The following is a 23,651-nucleotide window of genomic DNA, read 5'->3' on the forward strand; positions in this document are numbered from 1 at the left end:
CTGCGTGTGTAACACTGGTTTATTTTGTTAGATGAGCCTGCTAAAATGTTCTGTGCTTTTCAGGAAGGGAAGAAGGAAAATGTTCGTATTTATAGCAACATTGTTGTTTAGAACAAAATAAGTTATTTCATCCTTTTAATCTCCGTTTCTATGGATATCCCGCGCGGGGCTGGGATGTGATTTTCCAACCTCCGTGCGATCCGTGTCCCCTCGGCAGCGGCCGGCGGCACCGGCCGCGGCAGGGAGCGCCTGTCCGCGCTGAAGAAATCCCGTTCCAGGCGCTCCCGGACCGCCCCGGACACCGGGAACCGGCTGCCCTCGATGCACTTTTTCATTGTTGTTTCCCCTAAACTCCCCGCACTTGGCTAATTTTAGCCCCGCGGCTCCCCGAGCGGGCTGCCCCCCGCCCCGCGGCTCCGGGCACCATTTGCCGGGCGATGCGCTGCCACAACCCGCACCGCGCCCGCACCGTGCGCCTGTCCCCGCACCGCCCCGCATGTCCCCGGCGCGGCATCCGCGCTCCGCCCGCCCGCGTCCGCGCCCGCTCCCCGAGCGCCCTAACCCCGCACCGCCGTGTCCCCGCGTCCCCCGGCCCGGCGCGGCCCCGCTCCGCGCGCCCGCGCTCCCGCCGCCGTGTCCCGCGTCCCCTCCCGGCGCGGGGTCCCCGCGGGCGCGCGCCGGGGGCGCCGTGAACGCGCGGCGCCTCTTCCACCCCCCCGCACCCCCCCCGCACCGCGAAGGCGCGGGCCGAGTCCGTGTTCCGGGCGGGCTCCAGGCCGGGATTTGGGCGCTCCCTGCCCGCCTCCCTCCCCCTTGCCCCCCGCCCCTCCTCCCCCCTCCCGCCGGCTCCCTCCCTCTCTCCCTCCCTCCCTCCCTCCCCCTCCCTCCCGGCTCCTGAACTCCAGCCCCTCTCTCTCTATCAGCCGCTCACTCTGTCTCAATATGTCTCAAGATGGCGGCCAATGTGGGATCGATGTTTCAATATTGGAAGCGCTTTGATTTACAGCAGCTGCAGGTCAGGCTCCCCCGCTCGCCGCACCGGCCGGGCCGCGCCGCCGGACCCCCCCCCCTCCCTCCCTTCTCCGCCTTCCCTCGGGCCCGGCCTCCCCCTCCTCCTCCCGCTGCCGGCCCGCGCCGCCTAAAGGGAACCCCCCGCTCCGCCCGGCCGCGGCGCTCCGCTCCCTCCGCCCCCCCCGCCATCGATCACCGGCCCCATCGGAAATTGATCCTCTTTGTTCAATTCATCGATCAGCCCAAGATGGCGCCGGAGCCGCCGCTGCCGGGGCTGCCGCCGCTTCGCCCGCTCCGTCCCGGGCTGCTCTTTCCCCGCTCCGCGCTCCCCCCCCGGCGGCGGGGCCGTGCGGGGCCGGCGGGCGCGGCGGGACTCCCGGCGGCCGCCGCTCATCCCCCGCCCGCCTCTTCCCTGTCCCTCCCCGCCGCCCGCCGCCTTCCCGCCGCCGCGTCCCCGCCGCTTTTCCCCCGCCGGGAGCCGGGGAAAGTTTACCGAGTGCCGGGACTTTGTGTGGGGGCGCCGGGCGGGCTGGCGGTGCAGGCGCGGAGCGGCGGGGGCTGGGGGCGCTGTGGTGCCGGGCGGGCGCTCCCCGCCGCCGCCGCGGGGTGCCGGCCCTGGCTCCGCTCCGCTCCGCTCCGCCGCGCTCCGCCGGCCGCGGGGCTCCGGCCGCCGCCCTGCGGGCACCGCGGGAGGGCACGCGGGGGATCCCGCCGCCTGGGAAGGGAGGAAACAGGGAGCGGCGGAGGGTCCCGCGGGGTGGGAAGGGGCGAGCGCCCGGTGCGCCGAGAGGGGAGCTGGGGAGGGCAGCGGCGGCGCCGGGCGCGGGGAGGGCCGCGGGGGCGTCCCGGCCGGCGGGGAGCATCGCGGCGCATCTCCCCGCGGCGGCGGGAGGGCACGTTACATAATTCACGGGCTCTCCGGCCTCTCCTGCTGTCCGGGATCTGACAGATGAGCGGAATATTGATGCTTTACTGTGCCGGCTCGGGAGAGCCCAGAAGTGCCGTTTCCTGCGAGGGAAAGTCCTCGCAGAGCGGCCTCCCTTCCCCCGGCCCCGGGGGGAACGTCCCCGGGGGAATCGCGGCCCCACGGTTTAATTGAGTTGCCGGGCTACAGATAAGGCCGGGGCGGGCCGGGGGGGTTGTCAGACGCTGTATCGGTGCTGCTCCCGCCGTGAATGGGATTGCAACACGCGTGTCTCCCAGTTGATTGGCGCAGGAAGGCGCTGCCCTGCCTCTCCAAAGCCGCCGCTGCCTCCCGTTTAAATAAATTGGCTCGAAAGCCGGCGGCTGCCCACCCTGGCCCCCGCGGAGGCGGCGTTGGAGCCGGCCGGAGGCTGCGGCAGGCGGAGGGATGGTGCGCTGATGCCGGGCAGAGCCGCATTCCCGCTGGAGGTGAGGGGATGCTGCCGGGGTCTGGCTGCGGGACCCGGCTCCTGCCGCCCTCCCTTCCCCTGGGCCGGGCGTGCGGGAGCGATGCTCAGAGTCCCAGCCCAGCAGCCCCCGAAACGGGAAGTGCTGCGTGGGATCAGTGCCGGGAGGCCGGTCCCTTCCGACTCTCAGGTGCATTAGGAGGTGGGGTAAAGGAGCGTTTTGTTCCAGGGTTCTCTGTCGTCTTCCACCCCCCCTTTCGCGTTTTATTGTTTTCTTTTAAAGGTTTTGGATTAAGGTAGACTTGGCTGAACTTTGCTAACTTGAAAGGGTTCTTAATAGTGACCCGGAATACCTACAGGAATACAGAAAATGAGATCCAGATGTAGAATTGTATAAAATAAAATGGATTAAATTAAGATGTAGTTAAACGAGGTCTGACATCTCTAATTGGGGACTTTTGCTTTTGCCTCTGTGTCCGTGTGGCTGTACTTGCTTAGCATAGGAAAATAAACGCTCCGAACGTTGCTGCCGTGGCGTTACATTTAACGGTGAACAAGTCTAAATATTGCCTATAAAAATAAAGCCTTCAGAAATGCTTATTGATTAAAACATATTATGCTAAAGTATCTATCATGTAAATTAAATTTTAAAATGTAATGAACACAGCCGAATGGCATTTTGATAGATTGTTCCATTCTGTTTTTAGTAAAAAATAGCTCACTTTTATAATAATTTAATTTCTGTGCATACTGTAAAACCTGTTGTGGAGTATCGCCGTGCAAACCTTAATCTCGTTTTTTGCAGACTAAATGTGACAGTCTGACTTGAACAGCTTGTAGCTTCTCCTTTGAAGCGTTCTGGTAACGCCAGCTTAGAGTTGTTTGAACAATATTCATTACCTGCTTTTGAGGACGGGTGATTATTTATCCGTGCTGCGGATTGAGGCTGTTCACCTGTTGGCAGGTTCACCAGGCAGGCTGTGAGCAGCGCCGAGTTTGTTCACTTTGCATACACTCTGTCTGCAGAGAGCCCTGCAGTGACCCAGGAGGGAGCCAGTACCTTCCTCCTTATGCAGAATAGTTAATTTGTTTCAAATTAGCTTTTTCTTTTCTTTCTCCTTTTTTTTTTTTTTTTTTTTTTTTTTTTTTAAGAGGCAGTGTAATATTTACTGCCACTTGCAGATGAAGCAATGTGCTTTTAAAACCATTGTTCCCGGGGATGAAGTTCAGTCCCACAGAACTGTCCATGCCTCTCTCCTTCCCCGTCCTTCACTGACGTATTTCGAGCGTGGAATTGTAGAAAATAAAAATACTTCCGCGTACGCTCTGTTCCAGCGTGAAAGCCTGGAGGATTTCTGCCGAACAGAATTCCACCTGAGCGCTGTGAAGTGTAGCTCAGGGTGTGAGGGCTTTGGAGCTCTGTGTGCAGGAGAAAGTCGTGAGGAGCTGGGACTGGGCAGTCCCGGATCGCTGGCAGCCAGCGCCGCGGACCCGGCTGCTCCCAACTTCCTCTTCCACCTTCTGTTAGAAGGAGACATTTAACTGTTGATGAGCTTCGACCTGCCTTGTCGTATTAAGCAGCAGGTTTCTCCAGATTGTATCAATATTAATTAAAAACAGAGCCAGGAACACTTTAGGGTCTGGCTTTTTAAATTATTTATTTCCTTTCGCTAAATAACCCCTTGTTTATAAGGAGAGATGTTTCAAGTGTTGGAGACAGGATTAAATAATTCAGAACTTGGATTAAAGAACAAAAAGGTCTGTTCACAAATGGAATATGAGATGCAAAAATGGCAGCTTCCTACAGGTATCAAACGGGGCTCTTCACTGGAGACTGTACCTGCGAGGCACGCAGCTGAACATTAACCCTTTTCTATAGCAAAGGCTGGCACGATTCCTGTAGAAACTGTGGAGCTGGCATGGCATTTCTGCCTCAGTTTGCTGTGGGGTGGTAGATGAACCCATGTTTAATGGGGGAGAGTTGCAGCACTCAGAGAGATCAGACCCTCACAAACAGTGAGTCTCGTGTCGGTAAATTCAGATGAAATCACTGGAGAAATGCTGCTGCCCTCGAGTCAAAGCTGCACGTCCCGTTTGGAAGCAGTTGTGTGATTGGAATCGGTGCAGCAGCGTGAAGGTAACCTGCTGTTCCGTGGTCCTGGTTTGTTTGTAGTTTGTGGTGTCACCATCACCTTCACTCTAAAAACAACCTTTTGCTGGAGAACAAGAAAAGGAGCTGCGTGTTCCCGTGGGCACAGCATGCAGCTCTCCTTGACAGCTTGCTTAATATTTCTGAAGATGTGTGTATATATCAGTATCAGAGGAGGCAGCTGGACTCTCTGACCACCAGGAGTAAGTCTAGCCTGAGCCACAGCTCTGAGCTGGATCTGAGGACAAATGGAAGAAGTTAATACCCTTTGAAAACTTAAACTCTCTGTAGTTATTTTGACAATAAACACAAGTTCTCAAAATGTCATTGTAGCTTTTTAGGACAGGCTCACATTCTGGTAAGAAGTACAGTTTCTTATTGCTTTTGAGCACAACGGCAGAACTCGTTACCATCAAGCTGGGGAGTGAAAATCTAAAGGCAAATCTTGCTAATGTGTTTGTTTTTTAAAATCTCATCCTGGTATTGCATCATATAGGATTGAAGTAAGGATGGAGTATTAATTCTGTGCAGCCTGTGACTAATTGTTTAAGGTAAACCATTGATCTTATAAAATCTGTAACAAAATCTGGAAAAGCGAAGTTGTAATGAATAGCTTTATATACTGAAGTACTTCTGTTACTGAATTGGAAACAGGTGGAGTTGTTGGCATGTTTTAGTTGGGTCTGATGGTACCAGAGCACAGGCTGATCTGTGAAGGAATTCGTACGTTTCATCAGAAGTGGAATTAGTGATCAGGTCTGAGTGTTTAATGTTGTGTTTCTGTGTGGGTCATTGTAGAATTGTTTCTGTCCTAAAAGCAGTGGTTAGGAGGTTTTCTGTTTATAGTGGTAGCTGAATGTGCACGTGGAGGAGAGTCTCCAGCTGCTGTACCTGCATTTCTGCTCCCCTCACCTGCTCAGAGAGGTGTAGTGGAGGCAGCTGGCTGTTCCTGCAGGAGGATGCAACAGAGAGAAGGGAGGGATGGCAAAGCCAGGGCACTGCTGCCGGGGTACTCCAAGAGCAGTCACTGCTCCCCTGCAGCAGGAAAGCTTGGGCAGCTTGTGGTGGTCAGGGGGATGTCCCTGGACACCCACCACACGTGACACACCAGAAGAAGGGCCCTCAATGTACTTCTGGCACAAGAACTTGTCTTTCTTAGGATTCCTTGAGTCCTGTTCCTTGGGGATAAATCTCGCTGAGAGCTTTTCTATCTCTTGTTCTATTCCTGCAATGAAGTAATGCCCATCAGAAATGTGGCAGAGTCAGTGCGTGCTTCGGTCACTCTGCTCCAGTGCCAAGTTTGTGGTTAATTGGATGATGTATTGAGAAGTGCAGTAGGGAGGATTTGGAATATGGTAATGGTTGGGAGTTTTCTGGGAAAAAAAAAAATGCCCTGGTTGGCTGTGTCTAACAATACCAAATAAGTAATGGGTGAAGCATTTGCTAGAGAAGAAATTACATGCAGTCTAAAATTCCAGTGAACAGTTATTCTTTATTTGCAAGCTGATTTGTAATGCAAAAAGTGGATGTAGAAAAATGCATAATCCAGAGTTTCAGTTTGATCACACTGAGGCCAAGAATAAAGGCAGTTTATATTTATTGGGTAGAGAACAGACATGTATGTGGATGACTGGTATTTTTTAAGGCATCAAGCAGGCAGTGTGCACTGCCTTGTAGTTTTTCTATGTAAGCAGGGTGGTAAGTTCCCATCTTGTGTGTCCAGGTTTTTCCTGCACGTGTGCTTGGTTCTTTCCCATATCCTTTGTGGGAAGGCCTTGAAAATACAATGTTTCCTGTATTGGGAATATAGTGACAATAGCCCACTCTGCTGGAATGGGGGAGTGGGGAGAAAGATGTGAGGATGAGAGGGGGAAAGCTGAAATGGGATTGTTTGCAGAGGACAAGGAGTGTTGGGTGAAGAGACTTGTGCTGGAGTGCTCACACATGGAGTTGAGTGTACCACGAAAAATGAGAGAAACTTGGACCTCAGAAATAGTCAGAAATAGTGTGCTTAAATTAGTGAACATAAGATAAATCTTGCTCATATTGTGGCATATGTTCTTAGCTTGTTTTTGTTGTCTGTGGTTCGACAAGGCAAATGAGTGATTTCTGCCTTTATTGGCAGTTATAATGAAGAAAATAGAGGGTGTTGCGCTGCTTGGATGGTGAAGAACGTGGAATGCAGACAGATTGTTGGATGTTAAGCTTTTATAAAAGATTAAACACAGTTGGGTGTAGGTTGTTGGATGTAACAAAGGTCTCCTCTGCTGTCCAACAGCACTTGGATTTCCAGGAAAGCACTAGCAGTAAGGAATTTGCAGTAGGTTTGCACCACTATACCCTGGTTGTGCTTCTATTCTATTTCCAGCGTGACACTGCAGTTCTCACTGGTGTTACTTGGTCCCTCCCATGACTTAGCAGAGTTAAACATTTACCCCGAATAAAGGTAATTTTCGGTATGAAGGTGCTAAAGGTGCCCGACAGCTCCTGTGCGTGTGTTACAGCAGGCAGGGGTTTGATGCTGGAGCCTGTCACGGTAACATCTAACAGCTTTTTGCCTCCCTTGGCAATTCACTTGCCCCTTGCCGTGCAATGATTCCATCCCTGTGTCGGCAGTTGGGGTAATAAGGAAGTTGCTGTGGGGCTGGAGCTGTGCTGCCTTTCCCTGGGAGCAGGGACAGCGCCTGGGGTGTGCTGCTCATCCTCCTCCCGGGGCTCATGGACCCAGGGATCCGCTCTGGGAGGACAGAGGTGAGGATGACTCGTTTGTGAAAGGCAGAAAAGCAGATGCACGGCAGTGTTTTAAGCTGCTGTGTTCAGATGCTTTGAGTTCCCCCTGTGTTGGTGTGTCTGGTTGGGAGCACTCGGAGGCACGCACGGATGTAGGCCACGGCTGTCTCCGAGGCTTTTCACAGGAGTCATACAGCAGAGCTGAGCACATCCTGTGGCTCTGCGCTTTTGTGTGGAAATGTACCTTAGTGAGTGAGCAAACCTGGAGACTGCAGCGTCTGGAATGCCAGCACGGGCTTTCTGTGAGTGATATGAACCTGTAGGCTAAAATATGGGTAAATGGCAGCACAAATTCCATAGGAGGGTGACCATTCTCTTGCTGAATCCGGGGATTTTTGTATAGGTGAGCCCAGGTGTGCACTGCACACGTATTCAGGTGACACCAAACCATGATCTGATCCACATTTTATCAGGAGGTGGGATGGTCCAGTGCTGCTGCTCCATCACGTCACCGTGGGATTGCTTTTATGGGCTTGGGGAGGGTGTGTGCAGGATCACTTCTGACACATTGCAGAGGTCTTTCCTTGCTGAGAAGTGTTGGCTTCTGTCTGTGGCTCACGTGTGACAAGCTGAGGGCAGCATTGTTAGAGGGAAGTAAAATAAAAGCAAGTGGTGTGGGGGGAAATGACACTGCTTAAAGGAGTGGAGGGGATAGAGGGAAGTGGTGAAGAAAGGAAGGAGATAAGGAGTGACCATAAACCTAGGACTTCGAAATGAAACTTCTTGCTGGGAGAGGAGAGCTTATTTTAGCCTGTGTATAAATACTGGGCAGTGCACAGGGCACTGTGGTGGGTCTCCCAGCAAATGCCAGGCTGAAGTGTTGCCACCAAATCCACCTCACCCGCACTTGCTCACTTTATGAAAGGAGCACCTGGGGTTTGCCTGCAGGCTGTCCTTGTGGGAACATCCTGGGGAGATTTGTCCATGAGATATGAGGGGATGGTGTGATCAGAGTGCACTGGCAGGTTTTTAGTGCTGCCCTGTGACAATCAGGGTTTGTGTTTCCTGGTAGCTTTCTGTCCACCTGTGTGGTATTTTCAGGTGTTACGAATAGGAGAAGCACTCTCATTGTTCTTACTGGAAAATAAAGGAGGGGGTAAAATCCCCAGGGAATTTCATAGCTTTTGACTTGATTTTTTCCTTTTTTAAATGAAGTGTCAGACTAGGTGTATCTTAGATGGCAAAAGCTTGTGTGTTTTTAGTGGAAATGCCCTGGCTCATTCCTGTAGAAGCAGAACTGCAAAGCCAAAAGGGAATGTTGCCAGTGGTGAGATGCAGTGGAAGTTTGATGGGTTAAACTTTGCTCCTTCTGCTCTCAGTGGTATCTCTGTGAGTGTTTGTGGTTTCATGGTGTTGCTGAACCAATATTCTAAAGAAAACGAAAGATTTCTCTTACCAAGGGTGAGCTGAAGCTGGTCTGTATCAGCCCATCAAAAATGTCTGTGTGAGCGCTCACTTTGGGCACTGGTGCTGGCACCCAGAGCCTTGAACTGCTTCGGATTCAGTGTGAGCACAGTCAGGAGGTGGCAGTGACTCTCAAATGAGTTGGGAGTTGCAGTCTCACTGTCAGGAGCTGCCCCATCCCCACTCCTGGCTTCAGCCCCTGAACATGTCCCTTGCCTCCACTGCTTTGTTCTCCATCTGGGAAACACTGATAACGCTCCCAGCCCCTCTCTGAGGTTCGAGATTGTGAGTTAGCACTTACTGTTGTGTTTTGCTGCTACTTAATTCTGTCTTGTGGATAAATAAGACTCAGTGGTTACATTTTCTGCACCTTCATTCCCAGTATTTTAAATGGCTCAGTCAGAGAACGTGCTGATTTGTGGGTGCTTTTCAGGCTTTTGCTGAAAACAATTTCTACAGAAATGAATGTGAAAAAAGAACTGAGCTCTTGGTTGTCCTAAAAGAATATTGAGAATGACTGGTACTAAATCACTGGAAAAAAATGTTTCTTGCCCTTGGTTATAAGAGTATAATCTAGAGTTACTCATACATAGATACACTCTTACTTTTAAACATACCTCCCTGTTGTTTGGTGTAATGTACAATTTATCAAGTTTCCCTTCATATTTCTCTGTATATTGAAGGCTGTTTAAAATTTACATTATAGGCAGCCAGCGATATGAATGTTGGATTAAAAATTCAGCAGTTTGTGGTTGCATCATTTCAAGCTTCAGCCCAAGGTTAGAAACAGCTCCCTGTTCCAGCAGGACTGGCCAGCCTCTGCCAGGCAGGGGCAAGGAGGATCTTCAATCCCAAGCCACGCTCTGGTGGATTTAAGGACAGTGACTGGGAGCCTTTGAGCCCCAGAGAGAGCAGATGTGCAAGGCAGTTTTTTTGTGAAGTGCTGGACCTGTACTTGAAGGCTGAAATTCATTATTCACCAAAGACATAGCATGGGATAGCTTGAAACCTTTTCTTACATCAACTTTTCTCTTTTATCCAAATTACCCAGGCTTTGTAGTGTATCAGCAGCCTCCTTGGGCTGTCAGTGGGGTTGGAAGTTTGCTTTCTCTGTGCTGCTTGTGCCATCAGGAATATCCATCTCCTGTGTCCTGCCCCACGCTGGGGCTGCGGGCTCCCTGAGCTTGGCAAAGGTGGATAAACTTTATCCCTGTTCAGCACAACACCCAGTGAGCATTGTGCTGGATTCTTAGCACGTGTGTAGTCAGAGTTTCTGGCTGAGCTTGGCTGAGGGAGCTGCCCTTTCTAACCCAGGCCAGGGATGGGTTGTGAGCAAAGATGAATCCATCCTAGTCCAGCAGCCTCTCATCTTTGCCTTTATCTCATGTTTCTAATCAATTCCATTCGTTTTCTTGTTATTTTGTTGGTGTGACACACAAATGTTGTCACAGTAGCTCAATAAAATTTATATTTGTGTCTTGTCTGTAATTATTTTTTTATTTTATTTTTATTGGGTGTTTACACGTTTTATTGCATGTTCACGTCAAAGTAAATTTGTATCACGTTGTCACTTAAAGATGTTTGCTTCATTTTCATCCATAAATAAAATGTACCCTTTGTCTAGCATCTGAAGCACGAGAATGTTAATTTTGTCAGTGAAAAACATGTCTGTTTTCTGTTGCTGATCTGTGTGTGTTAATATTGATAGAACTCAGCTTTGCTTTGGTATGTCTGGTATGAGCATAGTGTCTTTTCTAATATTAATTGTGGGGATGGGATAATATTAAACATTTAAAAACAAGGAGCCAGTAGTCTTGCAATTGATTTTCTGTGGAGAGACTTCTGTGCTGAGTTGTTTACACATAGTTTCTTTTAGGTGAGTGCAAGTGTTTCATGGATTTAAAAAATACAGTTGAGTGCACTGGTTTCTCCCCCCTCCCCTTCTTCCAGCTCTGCCCTGCCTCTTTCAGGAGCTCTAGTTTGCTTTTGCTTATAGGTTTCTGCACATTTTCTTTGGCATGAAGTGTGGCTTTTGAAATTCTTGGGATGCTGGAAAAGGGCAGCTTGCTAATATTTGTGTCCTCAGCTCATCTCTTTGCTTCTGTTCACAACACATTTGTCTGTTTTCTTAGGCAAATGTACTTTATACTCCTAATGACCACTTGAAACTCAGAATATCTTTTTTATTCCTTCCAAAAGTGAGGGGATACTTGTGGCCATGTAGGGGTGAGCTCAGGGGCTGCTGTGCTCTTGCTTCCCAGGTTGAAGCAGACAAGTAAGGAGGGAAGAACTGGTCTATAGGAATTTATTCTGTACTTTGTAAGAATTTTATTTTTGTACTTTCCTGATCCTGCGAGACTCTGGGTGCCATCAGTGTTACTGACAGTCCCTCACCCCTGCAGGGCTGAGGATTAATTCCCTAGTTAAGGTTAGGATTTGAATCAAATTAAACTGTTTTACTAAGTCATGCTCTCAGTTTTATGTCCAAATTTTGGTTTGCTGTTTCTGTGCTCATGAGGACGAGGTGGTTTCACATTTTCTTTTAAGTGCAGGCAGAGTTTTGGTCAGTCCCCTGGCTGGAAAGTTGATTGTAAAAGATGAGTTCTTTGGTACAACTTGTGATACACATTTTTTCTCTTTGTGAGGCCTTTGCTGTGCTCCAGGCCATCAGCTGCTGAGACCAGAACTGTGTGGGATTTTTCTCTTGGAGTGATGTGTTAAGTACAGCACAAATGATTAAAACATCACACATACTGTGCTGTGATCAGCTTGGTTTAGATGATAAATTAAAATCTGTTAGCATCTGAGATGTTCTGGCATATCTTGAGAATAGTTAGTTCTTTAATATGCCAAGCTAAGTAAAACTTGATTAGTGTCACTATCTGGGATTTTCTGTCCTGTAAATAGAACTTGAAGTCTAAAATTGGAACTGTGAAAACCTACTTTAACTGGGATTAGAAGAAGAATTTAATAGTTCAGATTGATTTCAGGATCTTAGAAAGTGGTCACTATGCCCCAGAGCTGTTATATGTGCCATCTTCTTAAAAATTAACTTCCCTGCAAGGGCTGAAAAGTTACTTTGGGAGTGCAGCACTCTCTGCTTGGCCATCCAGCCCAGTGTGCTGGGGTTGGAAAGGTGCTTTCTGTGCTTGGCTGTTGCCTGTGTGCCAAAGGGTGTTGTGTCTCCAGGTCTTGGCTTTGTGCTCCTGATACCTGGCAGGATCCTCTGACTGGTGAAAGGTGATGGCAGGAATTGGGGTTAGAGCTTTCTTCTGCCAGTGTGAAAGGTCCTGATAGCAGGAGACGACGGCTCTGTGTGATAGTTGTCATTTTTTGGGTGCCCTTTGGTTTTGTGTGTGAGATGGATGAGGTGGAGCTGGTGAGGCAGTGGGAATGCCTGGGGTGGGAGAGCACAGCCACTGCCGCTGGGTGGGCTCCAGGGCTCTGGCCTTGCTACAGGGATGTCATGGCAAACTGCACTCACACTTCAGAGTGGTTTGTGCCCTATTTGTTTGCTGTAATCATTTTACCAACCACTTGTGAAGTTAATTTCAGTGGTAAGAAATATTCATTCCACATCTAGTTGGCTTTTTTTTTTTTTTTATTTAAGTTGTTGGTTGGCAGCAGCCCCTTTGTAGGGTGTCTTGATTGTCAGCTCTTCATTATAAATTTACTTTCTAAATGCTGACTTAAGGCCTGACACTTTGTTTGTTTAACTGTCAGTTACACTACTTGGGAGACCTAATAAAAGCCTCTCAGATCTTCCTATTGAATTAGGCCACCCTTTACCACCCCAGTGACTGAAGTAAAACAACTGCAAGAGTCTCTTTTCCCTGTCTATCCCATTTTTGCTGGGAACCTGCTTCGGGTGCCTTCTGATCCTGTCCTCACTGTGACAGTCGTTCTCTGGTAAAAGGTCACTGTAGTATTTTAATTGGATTTTTCAGCTGCAAGGAATATAAAAATATAAGTTTATTAATAGAGTGGCTTTGATCTTGAAGGATTCCAAAACATTTGCTGCATTGCACGTACAGGAATGGTTTAGTTTTACTGCTCGTTCAGGGATAATCAATTTTGTTGCGGAGCATGGAAAGCTGGATGTTCTTCCTGGGAGGTCAGAGGGAAGCAGGGGGACATCTGGGAAGGCAGAATGTTGTTCCCCCACTGGAATTTCCCCAGGATACAGAATCAAATTGTGACGCTATTTATTAGAGATGCCAAAGGATCTTTCATAAGTTGTTTTGGTTTTTTGTTGTTTTTTTTTTTTTTTTTTTCATCTGAGATCTTTGAAAAAGGTCACAGGCAAAAGACAATTAGAGAAACACTTAAATGACCTTGTTAGTGTATTTCTGTGGAATTATTGTGCTTTACAGCTATTGCTGCTTTACCCAGATGGTTATTGCTGGTTTCCATCTGTTCGTTAAGGAAAAGTAAAGACAGAAAACGGAAGCTTTAACTGGGTTTTTAACCAGAACTTTCAGGTTTTATTTCTTCTTTGACCACGCCAGGTTAATGTGTTGGGTGAGCGCGCTGCGGTTTCAAGGCAAAGAGATTAAAGTGAGAGCTTGTCTGCTCAATATGGGTCATGACAACAGCTTCCTGTGTTTCAGGCACCCTTTTCTTTGAACAGTCCTCAGGTATGAAGTGTGATATCACCCTGGCAGGGAGCCAGGCCAAGGGAAAGGCGCTGACCAAGGTTGACATTATGGAAACCATTTAAGAGTTCGTGGCCAAAAGGATCCTCAGCTCATATTGCTGCTTATTCCCAGTTTAACCTCAGGGCTCTCTGTGTGACTTCATAACTCCCCCAGTGGAGTTTTCCCTGGTTTTACTAAGATCTGCTCCCTTGAAGGTTGAAAACTTTAAAATCTCCAAGGCTTGCAGGTGTCAGGGCTTCCTGCTGGCACTGATGGAGGTGAGCTGGCACCACTTTTAGTGTTCTTGTGCTCGGGGGGATCCTCCATGCCTCAGTTCCTGCAGAATGGTGGGAGAAGGAGCCCCAGAGGGGCCAAGGGCATGATGTGCATTTTCACCTGATGATGAACAAAGCACAGCAAAAACTTCTTCCAAGTCCCATTGTCCTGCTCATGGCACTATGAGTTTTCTTCACCCGACTATTTTCTTTGAGCTGGTGGATGATTTGTTCTCACAGAGCTGTTTTCAGGCAGAAATTTCAAGTGGGGTGGAAGAAGGAAGCTGTCTGGAGGGAGAGCTGTTTGCAGGGGTCCTGAGCAGGGTACACAACAGTGGTTTTATTTCCCTGCCTCCTTTGCCAATTGCTCAACCAGATGTCCTCAGTAGTTTGTGCTGTAAGATGTTAAGTAATTAGATCATTCAGATTCTAGTTAAACATAATTAAAGCCCTGTGTAAACTGAGTGAAGCTGACAGGTTTTATAGGTTGGTCATAGCAAAAATATCAGATGATATAGCTCAGCATTAATACAAAAAGATTTAAGCCTCCCTACCCTCAAATAAAGGGGTGTTTAGTCTCCAAATTTAGTCCTTAATTAGAACTACAATTTATGGAGCTTGCTAAAAATGTTTTCAGGATCTTGGAAGCCTCACTCAAAAGTGCGTCCGTGTAGTGCTTGCTGGTTAAAGTTTCTTCTGTACCCCTGAATTCAAAATAGAGAACTTACTTAGCAGTTATTACGTCAAGTTAAACAGAAAGATAACAGAATTTTACAGTTTTTATCTCGGTAGTTTAAGTTAGAGGGTAAGTCAGTGCTGCTTCGTGCCTTGAGAAGGGTTGGAACAAGCAGCACCATCTCTGGGTGCCTTTCCCAACGTGGAGCTGATTTGCCTTTTGGGATCAGCTGGGTGTAGCACAGCCTGTGTGAGCTGCCTTGGCTTCCAGCAGTGGCTTCCAACTCCCAGCACGCTGGGTTCAGGAGCATCACATTCCCTTGGTTATTGTTAAATAGCAGAACTGGAGAGAATCACCGTGAAATGCCGCCGTGTCTGCAGGTGCTGCAGAGAAAAAGAGCAAATGTGAGATTGTGAGCTCAGGGCTGAAACAGGAGTTCCGTGTTCCAGCCTTTGATTATTGTTGTTTTATTGCAACACTTTGAAGCTAATCTTGATTATTTCTCTCCCTCGTTTTACAGATATGACACGTTATTTTGTTGTTTGTTTGCTGGCAGGCGAAACATATTTTCTGAAGGAAAGTGTTAACAGATCCGCTGATAAAATGTCTGTCTTCTAAAAACTGTCTGAAGACAAATTGAGTATTTGTCTACATGTGCTGTTCACACTGTTGTACCAAACAAATTAACAAGATGATTCTTGTCTTTCCTAGGATGTAAACTTTCTTTTCCAATGTTGTAGGAGCCCAAAGTTGTGAACTAGACCCAGGGTGATCCTTGTTCTGCCAAGTGGTTGTCAGTTTACTGTAGCTAAGGAAGAAAATTTAGGTACAGAACACCCACAGGAAAAGTTAGGCTGGAAAATTCACATTTGAGCAGTAAAGGGGATTTAGCTGTTCGACTTAGTTAAAAAAGAAAAATCAGAAAGAAGAAAGCTGCAGTTATTCCTTGGCAATCCTAAATGATGAGGTTGTCTTGTTGGGTACTGAAAACAGCTCCTTTGCATGCACTGCAGAGTTATTTCATGCAATAACTTCCCACGTCCCCTCCAGCCTCTCCCCAGCACGCTCAGTTATGTCACTGGTGTGATGCTCGGAGCCTTGCTGTCCTGGCTGGAATCTCGAGCCTGTTTCCAAGCTTGTATTTCTCACTTGGCAGCACAGGCTGCGGCTGGTGGGCAATCTGCCGTGTCCCTTTTTTGTCAAACATCCGAGTTGGTGTCTGACACTGAATCCGGGAAGAGCGACGGGGGGAGGGAAATAAATGTACAGCGGAACTGGAGAGGTCTGTTGGGTGTCTCTGTGCATTTTTCTGTAGTTGTTGCTCAGGATTGATCCCCAGTTCTTGTTGTGATAGAATGATGGGGGTCCTCCTCTTGCCTTTTGTATTTTAAGTGATTTGCATGACCTGGTAAAAGTCAAATTTTCAGCTACTTTTTTTTTTTTTTTTTTTTCTATGAAGTACTTATCTGCTTACAAGTGAAAAACTCAGTTTCAGGAAAATCCCCTGAAGTTCTTTAGAGACAAAACAGTTCTGTCAAGGTGTGTGTATGTGTGTGTGTGTGTGTTTGTGTAAACACACAAGCTCACACAAGCACAATCTCCTTTCTAGATCAGCTCCCACCATGCAAAATACAAACCTGAAAGGGCTATAATTGATTATGTGCAATAGGAGACAAACAACCAAGATTTTGGGAGAGGGCAGGGTGTGGTCCAGATCTGGCAAAACATTTAAGAACTGAACATTATTTTTTCAAAGGTAGGGAAACTTTAAAACATTGGTCCAAGAGTTAAGACTGGTTGGGAGAAGGAAGAGAGTACAGTAAACTGAGACGTCGTCTTTGTAGGGGGAGGCGTTGGGGGAGGAATTAGGAAGAAAGAACACACAAGTTTAGGTTAGTACATGTTCATGTTCTTCTGGTTTTTTAACTTCATTTGTTTCCCTGGCAGATGTCCCATGGCTTTGAGGCCTTTGTCTGTGTGAGAGAGAACATGAAGGAGGGCTTGGCAGGACGCTTGGGGTTGTGTGGAATAGCTGGTAGTCATATTTATAGTTGGTGTTGTCTCTTGGCTTGTGCAACTTTGATAACCAGTAATCATTCTGTAAAGTTACGTGTTGTGTTGGCAAGTCAGCTCTCCCTGAGTTCCCTCCACCAATTCTGCATTGCAGATACAGTCATGTACAAGTTTTTGTAAGGTCTGAACAGGACTTGTCACATCTACAACTTTACTTTCTGTAGACACCCCCCATTAGTCTGTCTTTTCAAACTTCTTCATGCCTCAGAAGACATTACATGCAACCCTGCTTAATTGAGTTGAAAAGAAACGACATTTTAAAAGTGATCCAGCAGTCCTTAAGTGATGAGTTTTTGAACCTTTGTATCTTTTTTTTATATATATATATATATATAAAAATGCGTGTATATATATATATTTATGCTACATCCTCCTTTGAAGGCACTACATGAATTTTGCAGTGATTGTTGTACCTCAGCATTCTATATTGTTTTCTTCTCACTTGTTGAAATTCACTGTGGACTTGTTCCTGCTGCCTCTACATTCTGCAGGGGAAGAGGAACAATATTTGTCTGCTGTGCGAGTTTGAACCTTCTGGTTGCCTTTTCCTTTCTCTGTGTTTGTGGCTCTAAATAGATTTATAACTCTGCAGCTTTATGCCTTTAAAACACCTGCTGTAATTGCCTAGAAATATCCTCCATGTCAGCCTTTATTGCTTACTGTGATTACCCTTCTGGTAACCAGGCTTTTTGGCAGACTCATAAAATAAGTTTCTCATAATAGGATTCCGAATGGAGTTAAACAATATGCATAGTTCAAAGTGCAAATATGTTTTACTGGGGAAAGGATATTATTCTGCTGTTCTTTGATACCTTCAATTGGACTCTTCAGAAGGTGCTCTGCATTGAGTGTATGCCGAAGTTTAAAAACATCATCTGTGACCCATTTCATTGATGGAAGTGTGTGTGGGCCTCTGTATGGCAGGTCTAGAGGTAAGAATAATGTGCAGGCAAGCTCTTGAACCTGTGTGCATTGTTTTTTTATCAATTAGCAGCATTTGTACAGAAACTGTACAAAAGATCGAAAAAATGCTGCCTAATTTTGCTGATTTAACACCTAAGTGCTGTGTGATTGCTGAAAAAACAACCAAAAAACCTGTCATTAGAGGGGTGTACCTTCAGCTTGAGGCTGGTGGTGTGCTTCCCAGCAGGGCAAGGGTCCTGTGAGGCTGTTGGAGGGGTGATGGAGGAGCTTTCAGGATGTGGCAATGTGTGATGTCTGCTAATTCTCCACGCAGAAACTTAGCACAGAGTTAGGCATTCCCACAACAGCAAAGGCAGAGAGGAAGGAAGATCCTCAGACAGTTGAACTTGGTGTTGTGCTCCCTTGATCTTGATGTCTCCTCTGGCATCCTTCAGGTGGACAACAGAGGGTTGGGAAATTCTGGTTTAACATTGCAAATCAACCTCATGTATTAGTTCTTGTAAACTGTTTCTGGAGATTGCAGGATTGAGGAGGTGTTATTTATCATCACTTTTAGCTAAAGAGTTCCACCCATGCAAAATTCTTAGTGCTAAGAGAATTACACTCCGTGGTAGGCGGGTTTTTCTCAAAATCTCAAGCAGAGGAAAAGGTGGTGAATAGTTATTTTTGGGCTCTTTTAAAATTTGAAAATAAAATTACTGGGGTTAGCCAATGTTCTTTACATCAGCAACTTTATCCTCAAGGATATTTTGGCATTTTTTGCCTTTGAGATTTTGGCTAGACTTCAAAGGATCGATGAAATTCCCTGGGACAAGCGGGGTGCTGTAGAATGGTGGAGACTGGGGTTGGAGAAGATGAAGTGAGTGTGGGTCACTTGGTGCTGCTGGTGTCTCTCAAATGAAGTAAGCCTTGTCCCACACTGGAGCAGGAGACCTTCCAAGGACATGCCTCAGAAAATGCTGCTGAGGGTTCAGTGTGGGTGCAGTCCCTCTCCCCTGACTCCCGTGGTGTCCTGCTGTGAACTGCAGTCGCTGATGTGGGGTCTGGGCTTGGTGACACTTGTGCAGGTGCTTGGTGCTGCTGTGCAAAACCTGCTGGAGTCGTGTGAGCCATTTCCCTGCGGGACAGGGGCAGCGAGAAGCTGAATTTCCTTTTTAGGCGTGGAGTTAGTTTATCGTACGGCATAAACTCAAACACTGTGGGATGGCAAAGGCTGTTTTTTAAACTAGTTGGCTTGTTGTAGCTGTGATAATATGTGTTGATCAACCCTTTTGGTGTTTGCTACAAAATTTATTCTAAAAGGCATGGTAGCTCGTTCTCCTTGGTGGCAGTCCAAATCGTCTCTGCTGCCAATCTTGGCACTGGTGCCAGTGGTTTGCTTTAGCTGATCTAAGAATATAATACAGATGGTTTGATACTCAGCATGGAATATACAGATGGCTCGAAACTTTGGGATTGCTTTATTTCATTCCATTGTTTCTTCTCGGTATATCAAGTATCTCTGGATATATATATATATATATATATATGTGAGATTATATATATGTGTGAGAGATATATATATATATAATTGCTATTCTTAAAACAATCTGATCTGTATTTGGTTCAGCTTGTGCCTGTCGTTGCTGTAAGAATTTGGCTGCTATTTTGTGCAGGTTCCACGATCTGCGTGTCAGTACAGGTGTGCTTATTTATAACACACAAGAATACTTCTGTGGAGTTGTTTGACCACCACACCTGTACATTCTCCAGTTACATGGAGTGCAGAAAGCACACCCCAAAGAGGGAGCCTGTAGATCTAGAAGTCCAAAGTTTGTGGTCACCAGCACTGACTTTGTTCAGTGTGGTGCTGACCCTTGCAGTGACATCTTTGCTCTTGGAGCAGTGAAGTTTTAGCCCTGTGCAATGGCTCAGGCAGAGATCAATGAGCTCTGGCTGAAGCTTGGATAGTTTGTTTTCAGTGCTCATTGCAGCCTGTTGATCTCTTGCCAGCAGAAGTTTCTAGGTTGGGAATTTTTCTGTTGCATACAGGTGTATGACATCAGTTGTATGTTGGCAGGACAGGGTGTAAATAGAATCATGACAGCATAACTCGAGTGCTCTCTGTGTACACGATATATTGATGTTCCAGCAGTTGATGCTGACACAGAGATTGTCTGGGCAAAGGGTAAAAGTAGCCTCTGCTTTGATGTCTCATGTATGGGACATCCTCATATTCTTCAGGTTAGGGCACCGACAGCTCTGTCCTTTGTGTGGAGCTTGGGAGGTGCTTGTACAGACTTACTTTTGAGCAGTGATTTACTTAGCTGCCTTCATAAGGCTGTTAAAGTGTTTAACAACGCAATTAATGTAATTTAAGGACAGTTAAAAGCACTAGTGGTTCTTTTCAACTTTAATTTTAAATGCTGAGACAGATTAAGCAGTTTGAACAATGACATGGTTCTGCTCTATAGCCACTGAGCATATAAATAAAACATGCTCCAGTGCTTGGTGTTTTGAATCCAAAACATACAGACCACTGAAATCAGTGATTATGGATATATTGCCTTGTTTTGGGATCATCAGATATCTGACAAGTTAAGTGTGATCAGTGCAAGTCAGTATTTGGATGGCAAATCTTTAATGAGTATTTCACTACTGTAGGAGTGGTGATGGTGATTTCAACATGTATGTCTCTTGAGTTTGCCTCAGTTCTACTGCAGATGTTGGCATGATGATAATTCCTGAGACGAGACATCAAATAGGTTTGTGCATCTCTGAGTGTTTCCTGTTCCATGTGCATGGAAGCATTTTATCCAAATATACACTTATTTTGTATGTGTGAATAGTTTGCTCTGCAGGCTTTCCCCCATATATTTCATCGATGCTTTAGTTAATACTCTTTATATTATTCATATTCTTAATACAGAGAAGTTCATGTGTAACTAAACAAAATTATGAAGGAAATTTCATAAGAGTGCCCTTGTGATGGAGCTGCCAGCTGGGTCCATTTCTGGGTTCTCCAGCTCTGGGAACTCTGTTCCCTTGGCACCAGAGGCTTGGCCCATCCCCTGGCTGCTCTGGAGCAGGACAAAGGGATGATGGCCATCCGTGGTGATAAACTCAGCAAAAGTGAAGTGGTGCATAACTGTTCTCTGAACCAATAAAAGCAGCCAGGGCAGGGGGGATGTTGTGGGAAGCAGCGTTTTCCAGGGAATGCAGTGAGGACACTCATGTCTGGAGAAGGAGCTCGCTGGAGGGATGTGTAGATTAAAGGGAAACATGAATTTAAAATGGAGCGTGGCTGTGTAAGAGCTTTGATGAAATGATCCTCTGCCCTGTGAAAACAAAGACACCAAAATGGTACGTGGATGAGGCAGGACCATTAGCTGACCTCAGAGTGCAGTCTTCCAAATTAATGGTCCTGGAGCAGCCAGCTGAGGTGGTTTGACTCTAAAAGTCAGATGTTTGGGAGCAATGTGTCTGCTGAAAGTGGCCTTAGCTCATAGACATTTAAAACGTTTCAGTTTTGAAAAGGTAGTTTGTCTTTGAAGAAAACAGGTGCTTGTGTGATGTGTCTATTGGGACAGTCCTTTTCTACCAGCCCCAAGGACTTCAGCTCTGTTTCAGCCTTATTGAAGAAAAAATATAGTTCTTAAAAATTTATCTTCATCCTTCCTCAGGAAGGATCGAGCCGAACACTGGGGTGTTTCCCAGAGAGCTGGTTTCGGAGTGACTGACTGGTAATGATGAGTGACAGAATTAGCATAAATTCCGAGATACGGCTGCCTGGTGCCAACTGGCTGTGTGGGTATAAGAGTCGCTCTTGGGAGCGATGACAGAGCCTGATTTTTATCCCTCCCACCCCCCCACTTTCCCACCCAGAGTGCCGAAGATCCGACTGGATATTAAATACTTGAAAATCAACCTACTTAGCAGCCTGGAGCAGGCTCCGGGGAGGAGGTTTGGGAGGGAGGGGTTGTTTGGGGTGTCGGTGTCGCACACGGGGATGTCGCCGTGGGGAGCGCCGCGCTCCGGGGGACACCAGAGGTGGCCGTCCCTGCTGGGTGCCTGGCTGTCTGTCCCAGCAGCCCGAGCTCTGTGCCTTACACGATTCCCCGGCAAGGTTTGCTGCCCGTGGCTCCCGGCCAGCTTGTCATGTCGCTGTTGAAAACCCCAGAGCACCTCTCCAAGCGCCGGGAACCTGTCTCGATCTGCCCGGTAACCGCGCGCACGGCAGGGCGGCTCAGCTCCACCGGGCTCTGGCCACCACTGACCACCTCCCCGGGGCTGGGCTGGGCCAGTCACCTGCCCTGGAAAGCCCAGGGGAGCTGGTGGGGTGGTCACCCTGCGCTGGTTGGATGCCAGGCTGGGCAGGGCGCTGGAGCTCTCCGTTCTGCTCCTGGTTTGCAGCCCTGGCCTGGGAGCACTGGAGGCATGGACAGGGAGCTGGGCTGGTGGAAGGGTCAGGAAAGGGCTTCCCTGGGGCTGTGGCTGCTGCAGAGCAAGAGGGGACCTGCCACTGGTCCTCAGGCTTGGAGATGGTGGGTCACAGACACCTCTCTCCTTGCTGTGTCCTCAGGGTGCCATCTACCACCTCTGGATACCCATGGTTATAAAAACAGAATCAGCTAGAGATCAAATGCACCATCTCCTGCAGCTTTGGCTGTTTAGGAATGACCATTCCATGTTGGACCCTTCCCTGGTGATCCCGTGTGCATGCTGAAATAGTGAGGCTGGAAGATGGGAATTTCTGGATGTGGGCAGCATCTCCCAGATGCACACCCTGCCAGCAGCACTGCCTTGTTCCCAACATGTGCTTCATCAACTGGATAAATAGAGGAGCTGTTCAAATGGGGCTACTGAAAAGCACCTGCAAAATCTGTAGTCACTGCTGAAACCCCAGTCCCTGTATGTTGATTAGGCTCTTGTTTTTAAAAAACTTGTAGTGAATATGTTTAAATTCTGCAACGAAGATATTTTCCCTAATTTTTTTTATTTTAAAATACACTTTTAAGATTGGTTGCTGTGATGCTGAAGAATACTTAATGCTTCTTGCCTCTTACTGGTGTATAAATGCAATCCTGAAACGTTGTGAGTTTTTCTAATATTATTTGTAAGATTATTATTGGATGTATTTCCCTTTTTTGGGGGGTGGAGGGGCTTACCAATGAATTACGTGACTTCTTATGAGAATAACAGTCTAGGTAATGTTCCTATTAATTTTTTTTCCTAATTGCTTAGAATAATTATTCTGCTTGTGTAGCATAACTTTATTGGGCTTTGAAGGTAGATTTATCATGAAATTTCACAGGTATCATTTTATTTAAGTTGTCTGCTGCTCCCCACCACCACACACAAAGTACAGGTCGGTTCATGCAGGTTCTGTGCTGTGTATTACTGCTTCTGTTGTTTGGGTGAGATAAAAACTTGTTGAACTACTAAAGTGGACAGAGTTTAAAATTACACATTACTTTCCTTTGCAGCCATAATATGTTTGTTTTGGCAGGCTGTCTCTTCACTGGAACATGGAACAGTTCCTTTTTTTGCGATTATTCACTGTTTTCGGTCATACAGCACCAAGTATTATTCACTGCCCTGGAAAAAGTTACTCCTTCACAAAACAAAAGCATAGGAAGTGTTCGGAGCCTCCCTCATTTTGGGAATTGACAGGTATTAATGATGTGTGGGTACCCAGAGCAGTGCCAATGTGCAGTAAATGAATGAATGTCACGGGGGGTTGGTGGCTTGGGAGCCTTCCCTGGGTGTCCAGGTGCTGTGGGTGTCCTGGTGGCCAGGACAGTGCTCCTTGGATGCTCCACGGAGCAAACACCACGTTCACCTGGGCTAGTGCTAAGCTTCTCCCACATGGTGGAGCTTTTACCCTCGACTTGACCACAAAAAGCCATTTACAAAGTGCGGAGAGGCAGCTTGGGAAAGGAGAGGGCTCTGCTCGCCTCTTCCCTGCTCCATAAAATCTTCGTGCCTTGTCTGCTGCTGGGTTTGCCCTGCACAGACATGGACACCATGGCTGTGCTGACTGCTGCGGATCCAGCAGCATCCAGTGCCTCTGAGCCCTCCTGGATCCCTCCTGTGTCCCTCCTGGATCCCTCCTGGAGCTGCAGTAGTGCCCAGGCAGTGCCCAGCTGCTGAAAACCCCCCGGAGCTGATTTCCAGCTGGAAAAGGCTCATCAGCTCTAACAGTGTGTCTTTCCATAGTGCAGCTACAGCCTTTCTAAACCCCCAGTCAGCTTCTCCGTGGAGAAACTCCTTGAGAAGAATTCAGGCAGCAATCACACATCCACACACGTTACCAGGCTGGCTCAGCAGAGGCAGAGGGCTCCCAGCCCCAGATCAATTCCC

General features: G+C 47.4%; 1 protein-coding gene across 6 annotated transcripts in view; it reads left to right on the top strand.

Moving 5' to 3' along the window:
• Positions 1-878: 878 nt before the first annotated feature.
• Positions 879-23,651, top strand: part of CUX1 (cut like homeobox 1) — a 274,071-nt gene continuing 251,298 nt past the window's right edge. For all 6 annotated transcript variants that reach the window (XM_066333204.1, XM_066333199.1, XM_066333200.1 and 3 more), the window contains exon 1: positions 879-1,015. In XM_066333204.1, coding sequence (XP_066189301.1) covers positions 953-1,015 — 63 coding nt within the window. In that variant the 5' untranslated portion in view covers positions 879-952. The remainder of the gene's footprint in view (positions 1,016-23,651) is intronic.

This window comes from Sylvia atricapilla, chromosome 20, assembly GCF_009819655.1.
Source record: "Sylvia atricapilla isolate bSylAtr1 chromosome 20, bSylAtr1.pri, whole genome shotgun sequence".
NCBI lineage: Eukaryota > Metazoa > Chordata > Aves > Passeriformes > Sylviidae > Sylvia > Sylvia atricapilla.